At 38.0% G+C, this 24,227-nt stretch overlaps 1 protein-coding gene across 2 annotated transcripts in view; it reads right to left on the bottom strand.

The window, feature by feature from the left end:
* Positions 1 to 22,474: 22,474 nt before the first annotated feature.
* The window catches only part of PRIM2 (DNA primase subunit 2), a 333,865-nt gene continuing 332,112 nt past the window's right edge, over positions 22,475 to 24,227 (bottom strand). For both annotated transcript variants that reach the window (XM_062186315.1, XM_062186314.1), the window contains exon 14: positions 22,475 to 23,027. In XM_062186315.1, coding sequence (XP_062042299.1) covers positions 22,803 to 23,027 — 225 coding nt within the window. In that variant the 3' untranslated portion in view covers positions 22,475 to 22,802. The remainder of the gene's footprint in view (positions 23,028 to 24,227) is intronic.

Raw genomic sequence — 24,227 nt, 5'->3', positions numbered from 1 at the left:
TTTCCCACAACTTTAGCTTAGGAGTGTACTTTCCTTTTTAAATCTTGATTTTTCCCTGTGAGAGTCAGAGGATCCTGTCTTTATTCCATCATCTTAGAACCCCTCCATACTGTATTTGTCTCGCTGTGTCTAGATTACTTCACTTCACATGATGATCTCCAGTTCTATACATTTTGTTGCAAATGTCAGGATTTCATTCTTTTTTGTGACTGAATAATATTCCACATTCACCACATTTTCTTTATCCATTCATCTATACATGGACACCTAGATTGATCCCATGTCTTGACTATTATGAATAGTGCTGTAATGAACATGGGATACAAGTGTCTCTTTCCTATGCTGATTTAGTTTCTTGTGCATATACACCCATCAGAGGAATAGTTAGATCATGTGGTAGATCTATTTGTAGTTTTTTGAAGAGCCTCCATACTGTTTTCCATTATGGTTGTACTAATTTGCATTTCTACCATCAGTGTATAAACGTTCCCTTTTCTCAATAACTTTACCAGTTTTTTTTTTGTCTTTGATAATAGCCATTCTAATGGCAATGAGATAACAGCTCTCCTAATTGAATTGTTTTCATTTTTATTGACTTTCTTACGTGTTCTGGATATTAAGCTTTTATTAAATGCATAGTATGCAAATTATCCCATTCTTTCAGCTTTCTCTTCACTCGGTTGTTTTTGTTTTTTTGTTTGTTTGTTTTTTGTTTTTTTTTTTTTAATGTGCAGAAGGTTCTAAGTGTGGTATGATCCCACTTGTCTAATTTTGCTTTTGTTACCTGTTTTGGGTATGTGTGCAGAGGGGATTCTTAACCAAAAAAAATCACTGACTACTCGGATGCTTTGAAGTCTTCCCTCTATGTTTTTTTCATCTAGTGATTTTATAGTTTCAGATCATAAATTTAGATTTTTCTTTGTTTTGAGTTGATTTTTGTACAGGGTATGGGTGTGTAGGGGTTAAGTTTCACTCTTCTACATATAGATATCAAGTATCTCCAGTATTTCTATTGAAGATCTTGTCCTTTTTCCAGTGTGTTCTTGGTACCTTTGTTGAGAATTAGTTGGCTGTAGATCTTGGGACTAATTTACAGGATTTCTATTCTGTTATGTATCTATTTTTATGCCAACACCACCATGCTGTTTTGGTTACAAAAGCTCTGTAGTGAGTCTTGAAATTAGTCATAGTGATGCATCCAGCTTTGATCTTTTTATTCAAGATTGCTCTTCTATTTGGGGTCTTTTATACTTCTGCAATAATTACTAGGTTTTTTAAATAGTTTTGCTAAGAATTTTATTGGTATTTTGAAGAGGATTGTGATGGCATTTGTAAATTAGTTTGGGTAGTATGCTGGCATCCCACATCAGAATTCTGGTTCAAGTCCTGGCTATTCTACTTCTGTTCCAGCTCCCAATTAATCTCATTTATGCTTTATAACTTTTATTATAGAGGTCTTTCACTTATTTTGTTCCAAAATATTTTATATTTTAATAGTTACTGTAAATTAGATTGCTCTTATAACTTCATTGTCCATGAGATTGTTCTTGTTTCATAAAAATGTAACTGATTTTTGCATGTCAGTTTTTTATTGTGCAACTTTACTGAATTTGTTTACCAGTTCTAAAAGTATTTTGATGGCCTTTAGGTTTTTTCTATATACAGAATCATATCTTCTGTAATCAGGATAAATTTGACTTCCTCATTTCTTGTTTGTATGCCTCCTATTTTTATCTTGCCTGATGTTGGAGGCTGAAATTTCCAGGAATATGTCAAATAAGAATGACGAGAGTCTGTCATTAATGTGCTGTGCACTGTTATTTAATGCTATAACTAGTACTCCAACAGTATTTTTTCACTTTCTGTTGCTATGTGAGGGCAAACTGTTGAAATCTTTACATATACTAAACTGATTTTCTGTATATAAAGAAAATTGAAAATGAATCTTGATGTGAATGGAATGGGAAAACAAGTGGGAAAGGGGAGGGTTGCAGGTGGGAGGGAAGTTATGGGGGGGGGAGCCATTGTAATCCATAAGCTGTACTTTGGAAATTTATATTCATTAAATAAAAGATAAAAAAAAAAGAATGAGGAGAGTAGCTACTCTTTTGTGTTGTTGTTAAAGATTAATTTTATTTATTTGAAGGGAAGAGTTACAGAGAAAGATAGGGAGAGATAAAGTAAAAGATTTTCCATCTACTGGATCACTCCCCAGATGGCTGTAATGGCCACAACTCCAGCTCCTCTTTTTGTTTTTAACTTATCTTTTGATTACAGTTCCATGATATTTTTTAATACATGCAAAGGATTTTTTTAAGCTTTTGTTTAATGAATATAAATTTCCAAAGTACAGGTTATGGATTACAATGGCTTCCCCCTCCCATAACTTCCCTCCCACCCACAAGCCTCCCCTCTCCCTTTCCCTCTCCCCTTCCATTCACATTAAGATTCATTTTCAATTCTCTTTATATACAGAAGATCAGTTTAGTATATATTAAGTAAAGATTTCAACAGTTTGCACTCACATAGCAATACAAAGTGAAACATACTGTTGGAGTACTAGTTATAGCATTAAATAAGAGTGTACAGCACCTTGAAGACAGAGATCCTACATAATTTTTTTTAATTAATTAATTTTCTATGCCATTTCCAATTTAACACCAGGTTTTTTTTTCATTTTCAATTATCTTTATATACAGAAGATAAATTCAGTATATACTAAGTAAAGATTTCATCAGTTTGCACCCACACAGAAACACAAAGTGCAAAAATACTGTTTCAGTACTAGTTATAGCATTACTTCACATTGGACAACACATTAAGGACAGATCTCACATGAGATGTAAGTACACAGTGACTCCTATTGTTGACTTAACAATTTGACACTCTTGTTTGTGGCATCAGTAATCTCCCTAGGCTCTAGTCATGAGTTGCCAAGGCTATGGAAGTCTTTAGGGTTTGCCAACTTTGATCTTATTCTGATAGGGTCATTGTCAAAGTGGAAGTTCTCTCCTCCCTTCAGAGAAAGGTACCTCCTCCTTTGATGGCCCCATTCTTTCCACTGGGATCTCACAGAGATCTTTCATTTAGGTTTTGTTTTGTTTTTTTTCCAGAGTGTCTTGGCTTTCCATGCCTACAATACTCTCATGGGCTCTTGAGCCAGATCCGAATGCCTTAAGGGCTGATTCTTAGGCCAGAGTGCTATTTAGGACATCTGCCATTCAAAGGATTTTTAAAAGATTTATCTGTTAATTTAAAATGCAGAATGACAGAGAGAGACAGAGGTAGAGACAACAACTGAGAGATCTTCCATATGCTGATTCACTCTCCAAATGGGCACAACTGCCAGTGCCGGGCCAGGTTGAAGTCAGGAACCAGGAACTCCATCTAGGTCTCCCACATAGGTGGCAGGAGTCCAAGTACTTGGGCTATAATCTGTTGCTTTCCTAGGTGCATGCAGGGAGATAGATCTGAAACAAAGTAGCCAAGACTCAAGCAAGCACTTTGGTATGATAATTTAACTCACTGCAGCAAAACACTGGCCCCAAGATTGGTTATTCTTATCTGGTTCCAGATCTTGAATGAAATGTTTGCAGTTCTTGCCCATTTATATGATTTTCACTGTAGGTTTGTCATATATGGCTTTTTGTAATGCTGAGTTATGCTCCTTTGATACCTAATTTGATCAAGGTTTTATCATGAGTGGATGTTCAGTTTTATCAAATACATTTTCTGCATCCATTGCAATGACCAAACTTTTATACTTCATTCTGTTAGTGTGACATTATGCTGATTGAATTACATATTTTTACCATACTTTTCTATGATATATTCCACCTACCTGCTCATGATGAAAGATCTTTTTAATATACTATTGGATTCAATTTACAAGTGTTTATTGAAAATTTTTGCATCTACGTGTGTAATGGAGATTGGTGTACAGCTTTTTTTGTGTCCTTGTCAGTTTTGGAATCAAGGTCATTCTGGCCTTGTTGAATGAGTTTGGAAGTGCTTCTTCTTTTTGATTTTTTTTGGAGATTTGAAGAAGAGTTGGTATTTTTCTTCCTCTAAAGTTTGGATTTAACAGAGAAGCCAGCAACTTGGGATTTTTTTTTTTAATTGGGAGTCTTCTTCTAATTAATTCAATCTCATTACTCATTATTTGCCTATTCAGGTTTTCTATGTCTTCGTGGTTCATATGTGGCAAGTTATACATATCCAGAAACTTACCCATTTCTTCTAGGCTTTCCAGTTTACTGGTGAATTGTGGTTAATGGTAATCCCTAATGTCCTTTGTATTTCTGTGGTATCAGTTATAATATCTTTTTCATCTCTGATTTTATGTATTTTTTTCTTGGTTAGTCTAGTGAAAAGTTTATTGATTTGATTTTTTTTAAAAATCCAAATCTTTATTTTACTGATTTCACAGACATTTTAGACTTCACTTTATTTCTGCATAATCTTTATATAGCTTTCCTTCTTCCTGTTGACTTGGGTTGTTCTTGTTTTCATATGTCCTTGAGATAAACCATTACATTATTTCATTTCTAGGGATTTTTTATGTAGATGTTTATTGCTGTAAATGGTTCTTTTCATACTGCTTTGATGTCTACCACACAACTTGGTATGTTGTAATTTTATTTTTTGTGTTTTAAAACATTTTGAGATTTTCTTTTAGATTTCTTCAATAACCCATTGTTCCTTCCGAGGCATGTTGTTAAATCTCGATTTATTTGTATAATTCTCAAAGTTTCTTTGGATGGCAATTTCTAGTTTTACTGCATTATGGTGAGAAAAGATAACATAATAGGATTTCAAATAAATGGTCTTCCCTAGAGAATGTTCCATATGCTCATGGAAACAATGTGTATTTTACAGCTGTTGGATAAAATGTTCTGTAACTGTTGGGTACATTTGTTCTATAGTATAGTTTGATTTTAATGTTTCCTCCTTGCTTTATATCCTTGCATGATATATCCACTGATGAATGTGGGGTGTTGAAGTCTCTCACTATAATTATATTAGAACTTATCTCTTCCTTTAGGTATAATAATGATTATTTAAAAAAATTGGAAGCCAGTGTTGTGATATGGCAGTTAAGCTGCCACCTGAGATGTCAGTATCCCATATGGGCACTGGTTCAAGTCCAGCTACTCCACTTCCAATCTAGCTCCCTGCTAGCATGTCTGGGAAAGCAGCAGAAGATGGTCCAAGCACTTAGTCACCTGCCACCCATGTGGGAGACCCAGATGGCATTCTAGTCTCCTGGCTTCAGCCCCAGTTGTTGCAGCCATTTGGGAAATGAACCTGCAGATGCAAAATCTTTCTCTCCCTCTGCCTTTCAAAAAAATAAATAAATCTTTTTTAAAAAGCAGAAAAGAAGGGGCTGGCATTGTGGTATATTGAGTAAAGCTACTGCCTATGATGTGGCATTCCACATGTTTGCTGGTTTGGGTTCCAGCTGCTCCAATTCCAATCCAGCTCCCAGCTCATGGCCTGGGGAAAGCAGCAGAAGATGGGCCATGTGTTTGAGTGCCTGCCACCCATGAGCAAGACCCAGATGAAGTTCCTGCCTCCTGGCTTTGGCTTGATTGAGCCCTGGCCATTGTGGTCATATAGAGGATGAATCAGTAGATGGAAGACCTCTCTGTCTCTCCCTCCCAACCTCCCGCGCTCGCTTGCGCTCTCTCTCTCTCTCTCTCTCTCTCTCTGTAACTCAGACTTTCAAATAAATAAGTCTTTAAAAGAATTAGGCATTCTGACATTAGGTATATGTTCGTTTACAGTGTTTATATCATGTTGTTAAGTTACTCCCTTCATCACTATGACAGTCTTTGTCTCTTTTTACTGTTTTTGTCTTAAAATCTGTTTTGTGTGGTATTAGTATAGCTACTCCTGCTTATGTTTAATTTCCATTTGCATGGATTATCTTTTTATGTCCTTTCACTTTCAGTCTGTGTGTCTTTACTGGTTAAGTGAGTTTCTGGTGGGCAGCATATCATTGGTTCTTGTTTCCTTATCTACTTGGCAAGGCTGTATCTTTTAAAATTATTATTTAAAAGCAAATTTTATTTAAATCAGAGATCTCCAGCCAGATTGGCCTGGAGGGTGGCTCCTCCCCTCCCCTCCCCTCCATCTCCATCTCCATCATCTCTATCTCTATCTCTCTTTCCTGAATTGCTCATTCACATCTTGCCTTATTTTTCTAATTTCATTAAACTCACTATTTTCTCTTTTATCTCTTCACACATCCTTATAATCATTCTTTTACATTCTTTATCAGCATCAGTTACCTTTTCATTAGGGTCTGTTACCTAAAGCGTTCCTATGTTCCTTTAAGGGCAAAATATTCCCTTGTTCCCTTGTTTCTAAATATTTCCTGTATCCCTATACTAATGCTTAGACATCTGTTGAATCAATTTTCTCTTTACCTTTTAAAGAGTGGCTTTCATGTGTATAAATCTTTTTCCCAAAGATGTATCTTTTGGTGTTAGTTTTGTAAGCTATTTTGTTTTTAGTTCCAGTTAGAACTATATATCTTCTTCCACTATAATCAATGGCAGCATGTATGTGGGGCACCCCTCTCAGTCCTGATAGTATGTGTTGCATGGGTTTCAGTAATGGGATCATGGGGGTGCTCACTCTCAGTATGTGGGGGCTAGGTTCAAGGGGCCATTGGCCCAGGGTCCTTGAGGAGTCACTTGGTCCCCAAGGTGGTATGGGTATGGTTGGGATCATGATAACACTGGCCCAAAGTCTCATAGGGTCATGTAGGTTCCCAAGGCACCAGCCTTTGTCTTAACATTCTCCTATTCTTCCCCTAAGCAAGAAATTATTCTCTCCACATTGTGCTGCCTAGGGTTGGGCAAGATCAGAATGATCAGTCCTGTGTCCACTAATACCACATTGCCAGAGCCCACAGCTAGCCATGAGCAGCACAAGTATAGGGCTAAGGCTGAGGCTCACATTGCAGTGAGCTACCTGCTGCTGATGTGGACTTGTGATCAAGGCTGCTGCAACCAGCTACATGTGATGCTGTTCATGACATAAATGCCATTGACTGGGGCTATGGATCTCCACTTGGCATTAGGGCAATCCAGAAGCTTTTCTTCCAGCTAGTAGCCTGGCTACAGGACTATTAGGATCTGATCCACATTGAGTTTTACCACTTATCTCTGAATTCCAAACTTTAGTTTTGTGTTTAACTTGGTGCTTGTTTCCCAGTGACTGGAGTGCTTGCTGTCTGAAGTTGGTGGAGAGTTGTTGAAGGCAGTCACTTGGTTTCCCAGGCTGACACTAAGCTGGGATGCACCTGAATTTTGCATTCATATGGTTCTGTACAGTCCTGAAGATGTGTGACAGCCACATTTGAGGCTGTGGGTGGTGCAGCTGAGTTCATCCTACCAGGGCACAGGAGCTCACATGATACCTATGAATACTGCCCTAGGGATGGGGGCCCTTGAGCTCCATCTGGTACTCCTGGATCTCACCACAGTGGAACTAGAAGTGAGTTTGAAGGCAAAGTCCTGAGATCACATTCTTGCCCTATTCCTCTGTGATTGTCTCACTCTCTGCCCAAGGTTGGAGGATAGGAGGTAAAGTCAACTCCTTGGCTTCTCAGACTGGCACTAAGCTGGGTCACATCTGAGTATCACAATTATCAGATTATTTGCAGTCTTAAGATGCATACCACATTCCCTGGAGGCTGGTGATGATACAGGCTGAGACACATCAGTCTCATGCGGGCACAAGTCTGTGCTTGACGCTGACAGATTCTGAGGCCTGATCTGTCACACTGGGTTAGAAATAGAAGATTTGGGCTTTAGCTTGAATTGGGTCTCACCATATCAGGACTTGCATTGAGATTCAAGGCAAGAACCAAAACTCACCTTCCTGCCCTACTTTCCAACATTGGTGTTTTGCTCTGCTCTCTGCCAGAGGTTCAGGAAGGGATGGCTGAGGCATTCTCTTGGCTGCCCATATCCTATGTTTTCAGGGAGGCAGGGACCATGGCACCCTGTCCAGCTCTGAGTTTCACCGTAGCATGGTTTGTACTCAGTTTCAAGTCTAAGGTGTGGCCTTCACATCCTCACTTCTCCCAAGCAGGAGGAAAGTCATCTCTCTACATCCTGTGCTACCTGAAACTGGGCAAAAGAAGATATAGGCAACTCTTTCCTCCTTGGCTTCTACAGTGCAACTTTTCTTATTATTTTGCTAAAACCAGGCACTGTAGTGTCTCATCTGGCTTCCTTTTCTCTTGTCTTGGTGATTGAACAGCAATTCAATTGCAAGGAGGTCATTTCTGGAGTGTCTTACTCAGCCACTGTTTTGTTCTGCCTCCTAGGACAAAAATTTCATGAAAAATTCACATTAAAAAACTGTGTATTTCAAAAATGTTTCCACCAAAATAAACAATTCATTTTCCCACAGCTTTATAAAAATTTAAATTAATATAAAGAGAACAGGTTTTATGCATTCCATAGATACAGTTCCAGGAAGACAACCACTTCCCTCACTCCCATGCTTCCCCCCAATCTCTCTCTCTCCCTCTCCTCTCTTCATCAGCTTTTGCAGAGCCATAATTTTAAGCCACTCTGGTTTCACAGGCCTGATTCATCACTAATCATAATATCCAACAAGTAAAAAGCTGGAAGACAACAGTTCCACAGTACAAACAAGGGAGAAAGAAACAATCATATCCCAAAATTACCATATTTTATTCCAATATATTTTTGGTATTCTATATTAACTGCCACATACCAGAGAAAACATGATATTTGTCTTTTTAAAACTGGCTTACTCACTAAATATAGTGGTTTCCAGTTGCATTCATTTTGTTGCAAAAGACAGGATTTCATATTTTTTCCATTCTATAGTTTTCCATGGTGTACACAGACCACAATTTCTTTATCTAGTCTTCACTTGATTAAAATTTGGATTGATTCCATATCTTAGCTATTATGCATTGAGCTGCAATAAACATGGGGGTACAGATAACTCTTTCATAACACTGATCTCATTTTGTATAGGTAAATTTCAGGAGTGGGATAGTTGGGTGATATGGAAGGTCTATTTTCAGATCTATGAGGAATCTCCATATGGTCTTCCATAGTGGTTGTACCAATTTACATTCCAGGCAATGATGGATTAGAGTACCATTTTCTTCTACATCCTTGCCATAACTTATTATTTTTTTGATTTTTGGATGATAGCCTTTCTAACTGATATGAGGAGATGCCTCATCATGACATATATTACCCTAGTGATGGCTAGTTATCCTGAGCATTTTTTCATGTGTCTGTTGGCCATTTTTATTTCATCCTTTGAAAATTCCCTGTTCATGTTCTTTGCCCATTTTTAACTGGATTCTTTTCTTGTTGAATTTCTTGAGCTATTTATAGATTCTGGATACTAATCCTTTATCAGTTAAATAGTTTGCAAATATTTTCTCCCATTCTTTCTGTTGCCTCATGACTTTGTTGAGTGTCCTTTGCAGTGCAGAAGCTTCTTAGCTTGCTGTAATCCCATTTGTCTATTTTTGTCTTTATTGCCTATGCTTCTGGGGTCTTTTTTTTTAACTTTTATTTAATGAATATAAATTTACAATGTACAGCTTATGGGTTACAATGGCTTCCCCCTCCCATCACTTCCCTCCCACCCGCAACCCTCCCCTCTCCCGCTCCCTCTCCCCTTCCATTCACATCAAGATTCATTTTCAATTCTCTTTATACACAGAAGATCAATTTAGTATAAAGGTTTCAACAGTTTGCACTCACATAGACACACAAAGTGAAACATACTGTTTGAATACTAGTTATAGCATCAAATCACAATGTACAGCACATTAAGGACAGAGATCCCACATGAGGAGCAAGTGCACAGTGGCTCCTGTTGTTGACCCAACAAATTGACACTCTAGTTTATGGCGCCAGTAACCACCCTAGGCTGTCGTCATGAGTTGCCAAGGCTATGGAAGCCTTCCAAGTTTGCCGACTCTGATCATATTTAGACAAGGTCATAAAAGACAGAGTGAGGATAGTAACCAATGATCCTAACAGTGGCATTAACCAGGTTTGAACAATTACACAGCATTAAGTGGGGAAGAGGACCATCAGTACACACAGGTTGGGTTTAGAGCCATTGGTGGTAGAGTAGAGGTTATGATTACGAAGGAATGAGGCCCAAGTACGCTAGACAGGGTCTAGAACAAAGGACAGAGTCATTATTAGAGGAGCTAAGAAAGGTGCTGTCTAAGCTACAATTAAGTTTTCTGATTTGAGAGGCAAATAGAACCTGATAGAAGGGGCTTGATAATAACCTGTTGGGCTTTAGGCCTTGTAAGTTAAGAGGCCCAGACCTATCTATCTCTTCACATGGGGTACATCCTAAGGGAGGTGTAAACCTCCTAGGGGAAGGCACTCTGTTGACTTTCATTACTTAGCTGCCCTGGGAGGAAAGCTGGCCAGGTAAAGGCAGGTGGCATCTCTAACAAGAAATTTACAGTTCTGCCTGCAATGTTGCTGACCCTACTTGGCCGTCCCCTCAGCTGCAGTGGTCACTTTGGAAGTTGGGCTGAGTGAAGGGCTTTTCAGCTTAGAGCCAATAAGATCTGTGGCTCTGACCTGGGCATCCTTCGACTCCAGGGCAGGTCCATTTCCAGTGATCCAACTCTTGGCAGAGCTGCCAGGGCTCTTCACAAGTTGACTTCTGCTGAAGCCCAGGCTTACCACATTGAAAGCTCACTGCAGTAGACTGGTCTGTTGGGTCTCCTTGAGGGCAGATCACTGTACAGCTCAGCCATTAATAGGCCTGCTACCCATTGCTTCTGATGCCTAGCTTTCTTTTCCTCCTGGTTTGTGTCAAAGCAGACCAGAGGACGCAAGTCAAGGGAGTGCCCAAGTCCAAGAAGTCTTTTCCTATGCTAATGCCTTGCAGTTTCAGTGATGTTGTCCTCTAATAATTTGATGGTATGGGTTAGTAGATTTAGATTCTTGACTCATTTTGAGTTGATTTTTTATAAGGAATAGGTCTTGTTTTATATTTCTGCATTTGGAAATCCAGTTTTCCCATCACCATTTGTTGAAGGGACTCTCTTTTCTCCAGGGATTGATTTCAGCTCATTTGTGAAAGATTACTTTGTTGTAGATGTGTGGATTGATTTCTGGAGATTCTATTCAGTTCCATGGGGGCTACATGTGTATTTTTGTGCCAATACCAGGCTGTTTTGATTATAATTGCCCTATAGAATATTTTACAATCCAGTGTGGTGATGCCTCCTGCTTTGTTTTTGATGTTTAAGATCACATTAGCTATTCAGGGTCTCTTGTATTTCCATATGAACTTTAGCACCTTTTTTTTTTTCTAGATTTGAGAAGAATGTCATTTGTATTTTCACTGGGATCACATTGATTCTGTAAATTGCTTTCAGTAGAATAGCCATTTTGATATTAATTCTTGCAACTCATGAGCATAGAAGATTTTTCCATTTTTTTGTTGTCTTCTATGTCTTTAATATTCTGTAATTTTCACAGTAGAGATCCTAAATATCCTTGGTTAAATTTATTCTAAGGTATTTAATTTTATTTCTTAGCTACTGTGAATGGGAATGAATTTGCAAGTTCTTTCTCAACCATGGCATTTTCTGTGTATACAAAAGCCTTTAATTTTCTGTGTTGATTTTATTTCCTGTAACTTTAACAAACTCTCTAATGAGTTCCAGTAATCTGTTTGTGGAATCCTTGGTTCCCCTATATATAGAATTATGTCATCGGCATACAGGCATAATTTGACTTCCTCTTTTTGAATTTGTATTCCTTTGATTTCTTTCTTTTACCTAATGGATCTGGCTAAAATTTTCAGGATTATATTGAATAGCAATGGTGAAAGTGGGTCTCCTTTTCTGGTTCCAGATCTTGGTGAAAATGCTTGCCACCTTTCCCTGTTCAATATGATGCTAACTGTGAGTTTGTCATATATTGCCTTGATTGTGTTGAGGAATGCTCCTTCTACACCCAATTTGTTTAAGGTTTTTAATGTGAAAGGATGTTGCATTTTGTCAAATGCTTTCTCTGCATCTATTGAGATGATTTTATTTTTTAATCTGTTAATGTGATCTATCACATTTATTGATTTGCAAATATTGAACAATTCCTGCATACCAGGGATTAATCCCACTTGGTTCTGATGAATGATCTTTCTGATGTATTACTGGATTTAATTGGATAGTATTTTGTTGAGGATTTTCAAACTATGTTCATAAGGGATATTGATCTGTAGTTCATTCTTTGTTGTATCTATTCTTGTTTTGGAATTAAGGTGATGCTGGCCTCATAGAAGGCATTTGAGAGGACTCCCTCCTTTCAGTTGTTTTGAGTAGTTTGAGAAGAATTGGGAATAGTTCTTTAAAGTTTTGGTAGAATTAAACAGTGAAGCCATCTTGTCCTGGGCTTTGCTTTCTTTTTGCGAGGGTCTTTATTACTGACTTAGTCTCCACTTGGACATTGGTCTATTTAGGTTTTGAATGTATTCATGTCTCAGTTTTGCTAGATTGTATGTGTCCAGTTATCCATTTGTTTCTTCTTGATTTTTCGATTTGTTGGCATATAGCTATTTGTAGCAATTCCTGATAATTCTTTTATTTCTGTACTATCCATTGTTATATCTCCCATTTCATCTCTGATTTTCTTGATTTGGGTTGTCCACCTCTTTTTTTGGTTAGTTGGATAATGCTGTATCAATTTTACTTTTCAAAAAACTAGATCTTCATTTCATTGATAATTTGTTGTTTATATTTTTTTTTCTAACTTTATTTCTTTCTACTAATTTTGGGTTCAGTTTGTCATTGTTTTTCTAATCCCTTGAGCTACATTGATAATTTATTTGATGTAGGCATGAATTGCTATGAACTACCATCTTAACACTGCTTTTGCTGTATCTCATAAGTTTTAGCATGTTGTATTGCCATTTTCATTTACTTCCAGTAATTTTTTGGTTTCCCTTTTGACTTCTGCTATTACCGTCTGTTTATGCAGGAGTGTGTTGTTTTAGTCTCCATGTGTTTGCATATTTTCTAGAGATTTTTGTTAATTTCCAGCTTCATTCCATTATGGTCAGAAAAGATACAAGGTATGATTTCAGTTTTTAGAATTTTCTGAGACTTGCTTTACGGCCTATGCATATGGTCTATCCTAGAAAAAGTTCCATGCACCAATGAAAAGAATGTGCATTTTGTAACTGTGGGATGTAAAGTTCTTTAGATATCAATTAGGTCCATTTGGCCCATAGTATAGATTAGCTCTGTTGTTTCTTTGTTGTTTTTTTGTTTAGTTGATCTGTCCATTGAAGAATATGGGGTGTTGAAGTTCCCCATTATTATTATATTGGAGTCTACATCTCTCTTTATTCATTTTAAATACCCAGGCACCCTGGTTCTAGGTGCATACACATTTACTATAGTCACATCTTCCTGTTGAATTGATTCCTTAATCATGACCTAATGCCATTTTTTTGGTCTCTTTTAACAGTTTTTGTGGAAAAGTCTATTTTTTCTGATATTAGGATGGGTGTGCCTTCTCATTTTTGTTTTATCATAGCATAGAATATCTTCCTTGGTGAGATATGTTCCTTATAGGCAGCAAATAGTAGGATCTTGGTTTTTAATCCAATAAGCCAGTGTGCATCATTTTTTAAAAGATTTCTTTATTTATTTGAAAGGCAGAGTTATTACAGAGAGAGAGAGAGAGGAGAAAGAGAGAAAGATCTTCCATATGCAGGTTCATTCCCCAAATGGCCACAATGGCTGGGTCTAGGCTGATCCAAAGGGAGGAGCCTGGAGATTGGTCTCCCACGTGAGTACAGGGGCCCAAGGACTTGCATCTTCTATTGCTTTCCCAGGCCATAGCAGAGAGCTGGATCAGAAGACAAGCAGCCAGGACTTGAATAGGCAGCCATATGGAATTGCTGGCACTGCACGCAGTGGCTTTACATTTTACACCACATCTAGTGTGTATCATTTAATTGGGTAATTTAAGCAATTTATACTCATGGTTACTATTGATAAGTAACCACTGGGCCCTGCCGTTTTTCCATAAATATCCCTACTGTTTGCTAAAGGACCAAGGATTTCCTTTGTCCTTTTACTAGATTTCCTACCTTCACATTCTTTCATAATGATAATTATCATTCTCTGTTTCTGTGTCTAGCATATCCTTAAGCATCATTTGTAGTGCTGGATGAGTGGTGAAAAATTCTTTCAATTTGTTTGTTATGGAAGGTTTTATTTCACCTTCATTCATAAATGAGAGCTTTGTAGGGTTCAGTATTCTGGGATGACAGTTTTTTCTTTAAAGACTTGGACTATGTCTATTGTCTCCTATCCTGTAGGGCTTCTGATGAGAAGTCATCTGTGAGTCTAATTGGAGATCCTCTGAAGGTAATCTCACATTTCTGTTATGCACATTTTATAGCCTTTTCTTTATGTTTTACTGTTGAGTTTGACTACAATGTGTTATGCACATTTTATAGCCTTTTCTTTATGTTTTACTGTTGAGTTTGACTACAATGTGTTGTGGTAAAGATCTTTTCTGGTAACGTCAATTAGGAGTTCTGTGTTCTTCCTATACTTGTATGTCCCTTTCTTTCTGCAAATTAGGGAATTTTTTCTATAATCATTTCAATGAATAGGACTTCTAATCCATTCTGTCTTTCCACACCTTCCAGAATTCCAAGATCCTTATCCTGAGTTGTTTAATAGTATCCCAAAAATCTTGAACAGTTTTTAATTTTTCTAATTTCTTTTTCTTTTTTTTGGCCTAAACTATTTCCAAAAGTTTGTCTTCTAGCTCAGATATTCTTTCTTCTCCCTTTCCAAGTCTTGTTATGGCTTTCCACTGTGTTTTTGATTTTATGTATTGAATTCTTCATTTCTAATATTTCAGCTTGATTTGACCATCCTTGCAACTCTGGGAGAAATCCCACTTGATTGTGATGTGTGACCTTTTTGATGTAGTGTTAGGCTCAGTTTGCTACTATTTTTTAAAAGATTTATTTATGTATTTGAAAGAGTTACAGAAAGGCAAAGAGTCAAACAGGTCTTTTATCCACTGGTTCACTCCCTAAATGGCCAATCTGGAGCCAGGAGTGTCTTCTGAGTCTTCTACATGGATGCAGGGACTCCAGCACTTGGGCTAACTTCTACTGCTTTCCCAGGACATATCAGAGAGCTGGATCAGAAGCAGAACAGCTGGGATTCAAACCAGCACCCATATGGGATGCCAGCAATGCAGGTGGCAGCTTTACCTGCTATGCCACAGCTCCAAGTTCGTACTATTTTGCTGAGGATTTTTGCAAATATGTTCATCAAGGATGTTAGTCTATAGTGTGTTGTGTCTTTGGATTTGGTATGAGAGTGATGCTGGCCTCATAGAAAGAGTTTGGCACAGTTTCATTCTTTTTAATATTTTGGGAGTTTGAAAAGTATTGTAGCTAGTTCCTCTTTAAATATTTTGTAGATGTCAGTAGTTAATCCATCATGTCCTGGACATTGCTTTGATTGGAGATTTTTAAATACTGCTTCAATTTTGTTGCTTATAATATAGCTGTTTAGGTCTTTTTTTTTTTTTTTGGCATCTTCTTTATTTAATCTTGGTTGCATGTATACAGGAATTTATCCATTTCAGTTTAAAATTTGTTAGCAAATAGCTGTCCATATTAGTTTCTAATGATTATTTGTATTTATGTGGTATTGATTATAGTGTCTCCTTTTTCACTTTTTTCTATTTTTCTTTGTAAGTCTGGTTAAAGATTCACCTGGTTTATCTTCTAAAAATCCAGTATTTTTGTTCTTTTGTTTTTGTCTGAATTTCATATTTCACTTATTTCTTCCCTGATTCTTAGTATTCCTCACTTCGTACTACATTTGGGGTATTTTTATTTTTCTAAGTTCTTGAGATGCATTTTTAGATTGTCTATTTGAGATCTATCACTTTAAACTTCCCTCTGGACACTTCTTTTGCTGTATCCCATAGATTTTGCTGTGTTGTATTTTCATTTTCATTTGTTAGAGGTGGTAATATGTATGACTTTGCAGTGGATGTAAGCTTCCCAAAGGTGTATGTCCTTATTTCCCAGAATTGGGTGTCATTCACACTAGAGTTTTTGATGGCTTAGGAATGTCTGGTGCTGAAGGGCACACAGGGACTGTCCCCTTGCTTGCCAGGCAAGCCTGAGTGATGGTGGGGCTTGTGACACAATATCTAGAACCTTCAGACTGTAGGATGTACAAAGGATCTTCCCCAGCTCCTGCTGTGTAGACTAATTCATGCTGGGGATTATAGCACCAAAAGCCCAAGTCCCAGCTCTGGGAGATGTTAAGGGAACCTTGCCCAAGTCCCACAGGATGAAAACATGTAATGCTAAGGACTTTACACTAGCAGGTGTGGGTCTGGACACCGGAATGCAGGTAGGCTCTTCCCCAAGTTATGCAGTGTATGTTCTGACAATTCGGAGGACTCTAGTGCCAATAGTCATGGTCCTGGTGCTGCAAGATACAGTGTGGGTCCTTACTCAGGTTTCACAGGGTAAGCACCTGGTATGCTGAATGTGGACTGGCAGTCATCAGCCTAAAGCACAAGAACGGTGCACAGATGAGTGTGAATTACTCCAGGGCTGACAGCACCAGCAGTGACTGTCCCAGAGTTGTAGAGCACATATTCAAGAGAAGATTCTAGCATGTCTTCCCAGATTGCCTCTCCAAAGGACAACCAGTAATCTGTGATACCATTTTACCATCATTTCATACCACAGCATATGCCATACACAGGAAATCCTCCAGGTTCACAGCTTGCAATTTTCCATCTACCCTGACTGGTCACAAAGGTCAACTCACTGACACGAGTCCTTTTTGATTTAAAGACAAAAAACCTTGTTTGGTTGATGACTCTCCCCAACTCACTCCTCAACCACAGCATAGTACACCTATGAGGATCACTCCAGATTAGGTATCCTCAGAATGGATGCCTCTCAACCAGGGAGGACTTAAGTACATTTGTTGAGAAAGTTATCAAATAGCACTACCTAACATTTGTTAAGTGTTTTCACGTGCTAGTATTCTGAATGATTTAGATATAATAGCACCTCATAGAATAAACTTTGAATTAGGTGCAATTATCCTCATTTCATAAATTAAGCAATGGAGAAATTAAGGAACTTGCCCAAGGTTATAGCCCAGAGTCCATTCTAGATTTCGGAAACTGAATTTGAGATCTCCATAAGTAACCATTCATTTACTCTATGTTTACTGCGTGCCCAACATTGTTATGTATCATGCTAAGAACTAGACAATACTATTAGGGATTCAATATGAAAACAATGTGATTCTAACCTTGAAGTATTTATATAGACTAATGAGATGGAAAGGTAAGAAGGTGATTATAATTATGATAAACTATTGTATTTATAAATATGAAAACTATGATAAAATCCAGGACATTAGGTAGTCAAAAAGGGATAATGATCACATACTAGTGGAATGTGATAAGGCTCAAAGAAGGTATAACCTAACCTGAGGCTTAGAGGAGAAATAGCTAGCAGGGCAAGGAAAGAAGGGCAGTTGAGGCAGGAAGAATGACTCAGATAACAGCGAGGGAGCCTAGTTGATGCTCAGGGTTGTTCAGAATGGCTGTATCACAGGATTATATTACAGTGTGTGTACATGTAGTGAGGTAAAGGTGCTGGTGTGTAAATGGCAACAGATGGAACTGGAGAAGTAGGGAAGATGGATTCAGGTCATGTAGGGCCTCATACATAACAATAATAGGACCAAGATTCCCTCAAATGGGTAGTAGAGACAAATAACTTAAGCAAGAAACAAAACACTCGAGTTACACTGTGAAGAAGGTTGTGGAATGCGGTCCACAGTAGCCAAGTGGAGGCTGGGATAGTTAAGAGATCACTGTGGCTAGACCCAATGTAATAGAAGTATGGAAGAGAGAAGAGGAAACTGTTTAGAACACGATTTCTCAGCGCCAACACTACTGACATTTTGGGTCAGGTATTTCTCTGGCAGGGTGGAGGAGGAGGCTATCCTGTGCGCTGTAGGATATTTAGCAACATCCTTGTTGTCCTTCTCCTAGATGCCAGAAAGTCCTGTTCCAGCTGCGACAACCAAAATTGTCTCCAGACATTGCTAAATGTTTCCTGCAGCACAAAATTGCCCCCAGTTGAGATTCTACTGGATTGGACACAATGGTATTAAATCAGAACCAACTGGACTTGGATGTGTGGAGAACGGGAGAGGAAATAGCCACGGCTAACTTCGGCAATTCTACAATGACAAAGTAGGTAAGTGATAAAGAAGTAGATTTGTGATGAAAGAGAATAGGTTGCATTTTGATTAAATATGAGATACTTGTGAGACATCCTAACTAAGAGGCCCAAGAGTCAGTTGGATGGATGGGTCTGTGCTCAGATGAGAGATCTTAACTAGAGGTACAGATTTGGGAATTATTTGCATATAGACGGGAAGTAATACTAAGGGAGTAGATGTGCTCCCTAAGAGAGATTCATTGAGTGAGAAGACCAGCAAGAACTCCATGGAAAACCAAAAGTTAAGTGTGGTTGAGAATCATTAAATCACAATTTAACTCCTGGCAATTAAAGGGAAGATAGAAGAAAAGGATGTTTTATTATGTCCTTTTTAATAAGTAATGAAGATTTTAGTATACCCCGTCACCCAAGTACAAGTTAGCTCTTTTCCAAATGGTGTGGGGGGAGTCAGGAAAATTTGAAGATGGATAGCTTCTTCGTTACAAAGAGTCTTAAATTAAATGCAATATTGTTGAATTTATTCTCTCCATGCTTTCACTGCAAAGCTAAAACAAAACAAACCCTAAAGAGCCTCACGGTTCTATTATGGTGAATGAGTGCCGAGAAACTCGGGGCTGAATTGAAAAAATCCATCACGCATTTATTAGCAATGTTGTTTCACTACCTTGTCATCAGTGTTCAAAACCAGTACGGAGATTGAAGGCTCAGGGGGAAATACAGGAGCTTTATATACAGACATACTCTTTAGCCTTTGATAAGGTTCTGCCAGGGTAATTCTTGGAGAAAATAAAATGTCACGAAGCAATGGACAAAAAGAGCTTACAGAATAGACAGCAAATCCAATAAAAGGAAATAGTATCACTTTTGGCAGGAAGGTCAGATGAAGTAGAAGATAATTTCCGTACAGGTGACATGATTTCCATAGAGTCACAAAGCTAATTGCCTACAATGCCAATTATGTGAGAAGCCTTAGACTACGGTAGTAGCTACCTGCCAAAAGGGAACTCAATATTGCAAAGGTAGCCAGATGCTTTGGGTAAGTAAATAAGTACCTGACTGTTAAGTCAGAGAGCCTTGCAGGAAACACTAGCTTTTTCAGGTCGAAATGTACCATAAGAGGTTCAACTCCTAAATAATGCTGTACATACCCCAACGGGCCCAACACAGTATCAGGCACATTGGCTCAAATGCAACTTCCACACAGGAGGGTTGTGCCAGAGACTTGAAAGGGAAAGCAAGCAAGCAGAGTTCTTGAAATAATTTCCCAGTCTTACTCATTTGTCAGAGGGGACATTTATCATTATTCTCTGCAACACAGGACCTGTGACCTCGTCCTTGCTCACTTGCTAGAAGCAGCACTGGCCGGCCTTTCTGTTTCTAGCCTCTCTGTCAACCCTTTCTCCTCCTGCCTTTGCCAGCATCTGAAGAGAAGCTAACAAATGAATCTAATTACCACAGTGGTTTGAGGCTTCCCGACTTATTTTTTTCCCTTCCAGCTGTAAAGATGTCCTCAGACTGAGCTTCACATTCAGAACTGCTGTCAAACTCTCACTTTAATGGGCACTTAAATTTAATGTCAAGCTGATGCCTATGGAAGACCTTGATTAAATTTGCAAACAGTAGACTAACCAAACCAGAACTTTAGAGTTGTCTCATTTTGCCTTTCAAGCTGAAATCCCAGAAGTTTTCTTTTCTTCTTTGCAAAGAATTACAGAAGTTTGCTTGCAAAGATCCTGAGTATCAGTAAGACAGCAAAGTGTAACAAGTAAAACACTCTGCGTGCTTTTAGAGAGAGCAGAAATCCCTGAACTTATTAAAATTCCATATGAATTAAAGGTCTTTTCCATTGCTCTTTCTTTTCCAGCTCACTCAAAATCTATAACTATTCACTTTCATGACGCCATAATATTATAAGCTGTCCTAAAAAGTTTACTTAAAATCTTCCTAGTGTTCTTTTATGCACATGGCAATTAAGAGCCTTGTATTGTATGGGCAGAGTGGAAAACATTATGGAGAAGCATGAAAGTTGAAATTTGATACAGTCTTCACTAACAATGTCATTACTTCAACCAGCTACAAATTTCCAACATAGCTCTTCTTCTCTGCTATTTCTTTTGTCTTTGATAATTATACAGTCTCTCTCCCTCGGATAGATAATAAAAGGCCAGAAGTGAAAAGACCTAGAAGACATACTCATTTTTACTGGCTACTGTTTTGAAATCAGATGCTGACTTTTGATTTTTCTTTTGGGTTCTTCCTACATCATCTGATTCAAACAGGTCTGCTTCTCGAAGAAAACCAATCAAAATTGTCGAGACCTGTGAAGCATGAGAAATAAATTGCTTTCCCCAACTCTAAAACACACCAGAAAAGCATTAATTTCAGTTTTCTTATGTAAGCCTCTAACCCCACCCTCTAATCTCTAGGCCTCACGAAATGTTTATACATTCTACATAATACATGGCATGAGATCAGACCTTATTACTAGGAAATTTAACTTGCAATACAACTAATACTTAAACTAGTCTTCTTTTGGAGTTTGACCTAGACACATATAAAACATTCATGACACCAAATTCTTGGGGCTGCCAGTATGGACTTAACAGCCCACTAAGATACATCTACGATATGGTTAATGGCTCTGCCCTTTTAGCTGTTGGAAGCACACGCTTCATAAAAGGAGACCAGGAAGCGGGAGAAAAAGACAGCCTTGCAAAATGCTGCAAGAAATGAAATATCCTGTCATAAGATTTCTCATTGAACTGAACAGTGACTGCTTCTAACGTTTCCCTATTAACACAATAGACACCTACATTTCTATGCTTGGTTTTCTAAAGCTAACTCAATTCTGTGGTAGGAACAGCACTATGTAGCACTTACGCTTAATATTAAGACAAAAGAGCCTTGTGGTTTTGCAGTTCATGGATAAAATGGGCAGTCATCACATTCCTGTAGGAACTAAAATGATGAAAGGAGTATCAGATGGTTTTGGAAGGGAGAGAGTTATAGGGGTTTTTTGTAGCGGAATAATGCTACTCTCTGAACAAGGTAATAATAATTCACAAAGGCAAGAAAATTCAGATAGTATCTCATTTAACAATGTTACTAAATCTTCCAAGTGATCTTTGACTCAAAGACTAAAACAAAAACCCCATCAGTTAACACTTTTAGGTTCTGATGATCTGATCCTGTCTAAATCCTTTTTGCACTGACATAGTGTACCACACGATTAAAAACACTGTATTTTTAACAGTCCAGTTTTCAATTTAGCTAGTATTTGATTCCAGATGATAAAAGAAAAGAACATCTCTACAGCAGGAAAAGAGGACAGAAACAGACTAATATTTATCAGCCAAGGTGAGAAATGAAGAAGAGTTATGTTTCAAACTGGTGTCCGAAGAGCCCCAAATCCCTGGTAGCTGAGTAGAGTGCCCAGGGAGGATATCAGCTACTTAGATTAGGGAACCCACAGGACACTGCTCGGAAGTACTCGCACTGCCATAGATCACCCAACTCCACCTTACCTCCGTGCTAAAGGCAGGCACACAGAGCAGGACACTGCTGTACGTTGTCTGTAATCACCAACAGTTACCAAATTCTGCTGACACTGAAAGCAGAGAGTCAGTATAAATATGAGACTCATGGCTGAAGTTAGTGAATTTACCAAATCTGTTTCACAACAACCACAGAAGTGATGTGGTATTGAAGTTGGAGGGTGCTTTATTTGGAAGGTGGAACAACTCTTTACATTTACAATCTTCTTGCTTGAGTAACTGCCTATTCTTTGTGAACCTGTCCCCAGAGTCAATGGAAAATGATGGGAGGGGAGAAGGGCCACTATTTACATAGTGAAACACTTCGATTCCTAAAATACATAGCTGGTTATACAAATTCTGTTTTCCTTGAATTCCCAAGTCATACTTCATTTCAGTAGAGTAGGCTGCCATACAACGGAGCCAAAGTTCCTCCTTGCTCATGCAAAATAACCACAAATAGGCCAGCTCAAGAGAAAAAAAAAAAAAAAAAAAAGACAACATGCAGTTTAAAATCTTCATTGGTAATTGACAATGAAGTGGCTATTCCAAAATACCATTTTAAAAACTGAGATAATATCCAATCACATGGAGACACAATCATACACACAGTCATATACATTCTGATATTTATTAATGAAAATAGTCCAGTAAAGGATTGGGTCAAAATTTCAAAATGATATTGGGTTAAGATTAAAGTTGCTTTTAGCTACATTGCTTTTACCCATGTTGTTTCTGGGGACATTAGCCAGTCTAGAAATCAGCTGGACTTCTATACAATCTCTTCCTCTTCCCTTTAGTTGAAGCAAAATATAGTGAAGAGCTTGTATAACTGCAAATCTGGTAGGTGTGTAGATGAACTGGAGTAAGGTATAATGAGAAGTTAAACAAAAGGGTTAAAAAAGAATATGGCTAGTGAAAAATGATTACTAAACCACACAGGAGTCATTGACTAAAGTAATCTTCTAGGCCTTCCATATCCATTTCCATAGAGGAATTTAAAGAGGCCAGAGCAGATGATGCATCCTTGTTTTTCTGGACACTTGGTTTGGGTTGGGGAGCTTCTGGTTGACTGGATTCCTTCTTGATGTCTTTACCACCATTTAGGATCCGTTGGCTCTCAAAAAAGAACTGATTGGGATGACTCAAAGAAAAGCCACAATCATCCACCTGTACAGGGAGGAAAATTGTATCAAATTAATCTAGAAGAAAGCTATAAATACAAGAGTATTTCAAAATGTTCATGGGAAAATGGAATAAAAGATAATCTGCATTTCCATGAATATTTTGAAGACTGCTTGCAAATTCAAAACCGTACCATCAAAACTTAATACATGGGTCTTCCTTTGTAACAATTAGCCCACTGCTTACAGCATTTCATTCAGAGGTAGCTGGGGTCCATTATTAACCAGACCTGAACCTCTGCACTGAGCTCCAGTCCTCAATCCAACTCAGTGCCATATCCAACACCAGCTCAACATTGAACTTACCCTTTAATCTCCCCTTTTCCCAGACTGCTACCCCCACCATTCTCTGGGGTATACCCACACCTTTCCCTCAGCTCCACACCTCCCATCCACATCATGCTCCCAATTCTGGTGATATCCAAACCACTAAAAATTCTTATTGGTTATCTCAGAACAAAAAATTAGGAATAAAAGTAATAAATACATCTGGGAAACAAACCTAGATGTGTGTATGTGTGTGTAAACATGTGCTCATGTGTGCCACAATGTGAGTTAGTGATACTTAAGGTAAGGGACCTCGATAATTCATTACTGTAGCCCTAGTTCTAATCAAAAGGTGCTATGCTGTAGGCCAATAAACATTTTTTTTTTTAAATGATCTTGAAGTCACTTTAAATCACTTTGATATTTCTGATACTACTCACATTTAAGAGCTTATCCATTAGTCTGGCAAGTGTAATCTCATTTAGTTTTCTACAAACTCTTGAAAAACAACCTAATTCAATGTAATTTCTTCACTAATCTTGGGCTTTCTCTGGTCTTATGTTTTAGAGAAAATCTTTGAGATTTTATGTAATTTTCACTGAGATTTAATGGACATATGCCCAGGCTTAGAATTTTATGCTATTTCTTTTTCTAGAATATTATCACTGCTATCTAATTTTGAAAATCATTTGAAATTGCTTTTCACTCTGTGTTTAGTACTCAATGAGCCTTCATCAATACTTTTTACATTTGAAGACTTAACAAGCACTCCTTTACCCACATTTCATTCTAAAGTTTACTAATGGCAAACAAAAACAGCAATAGTACCAAGTACTTATTAATGTGCCAGATGTTGTTCTAAGTGGTAGAGACACACACAGAGACTTAATTCCAACAACAGACTTATGATGGTGGAGTT

Source organism: Lepus europaeus, chromosome 3 (assembly GCF_033115175.1).
Source record: "Lepus europaeus isolate LE1 chromosome 3, mLepTim1.pri, whole genome shotgun sequence".
Classification (NCBI taxonomy): domain Eukaryota; kingdom Metazoa; phylum Chordata; class Mammalia; order Lagomorpha; family Leporidae; genus Lepus; species Lepus europaeus.
This window is presented reverse-complemented; position numbering and strand designations above follow the sequence as displayed.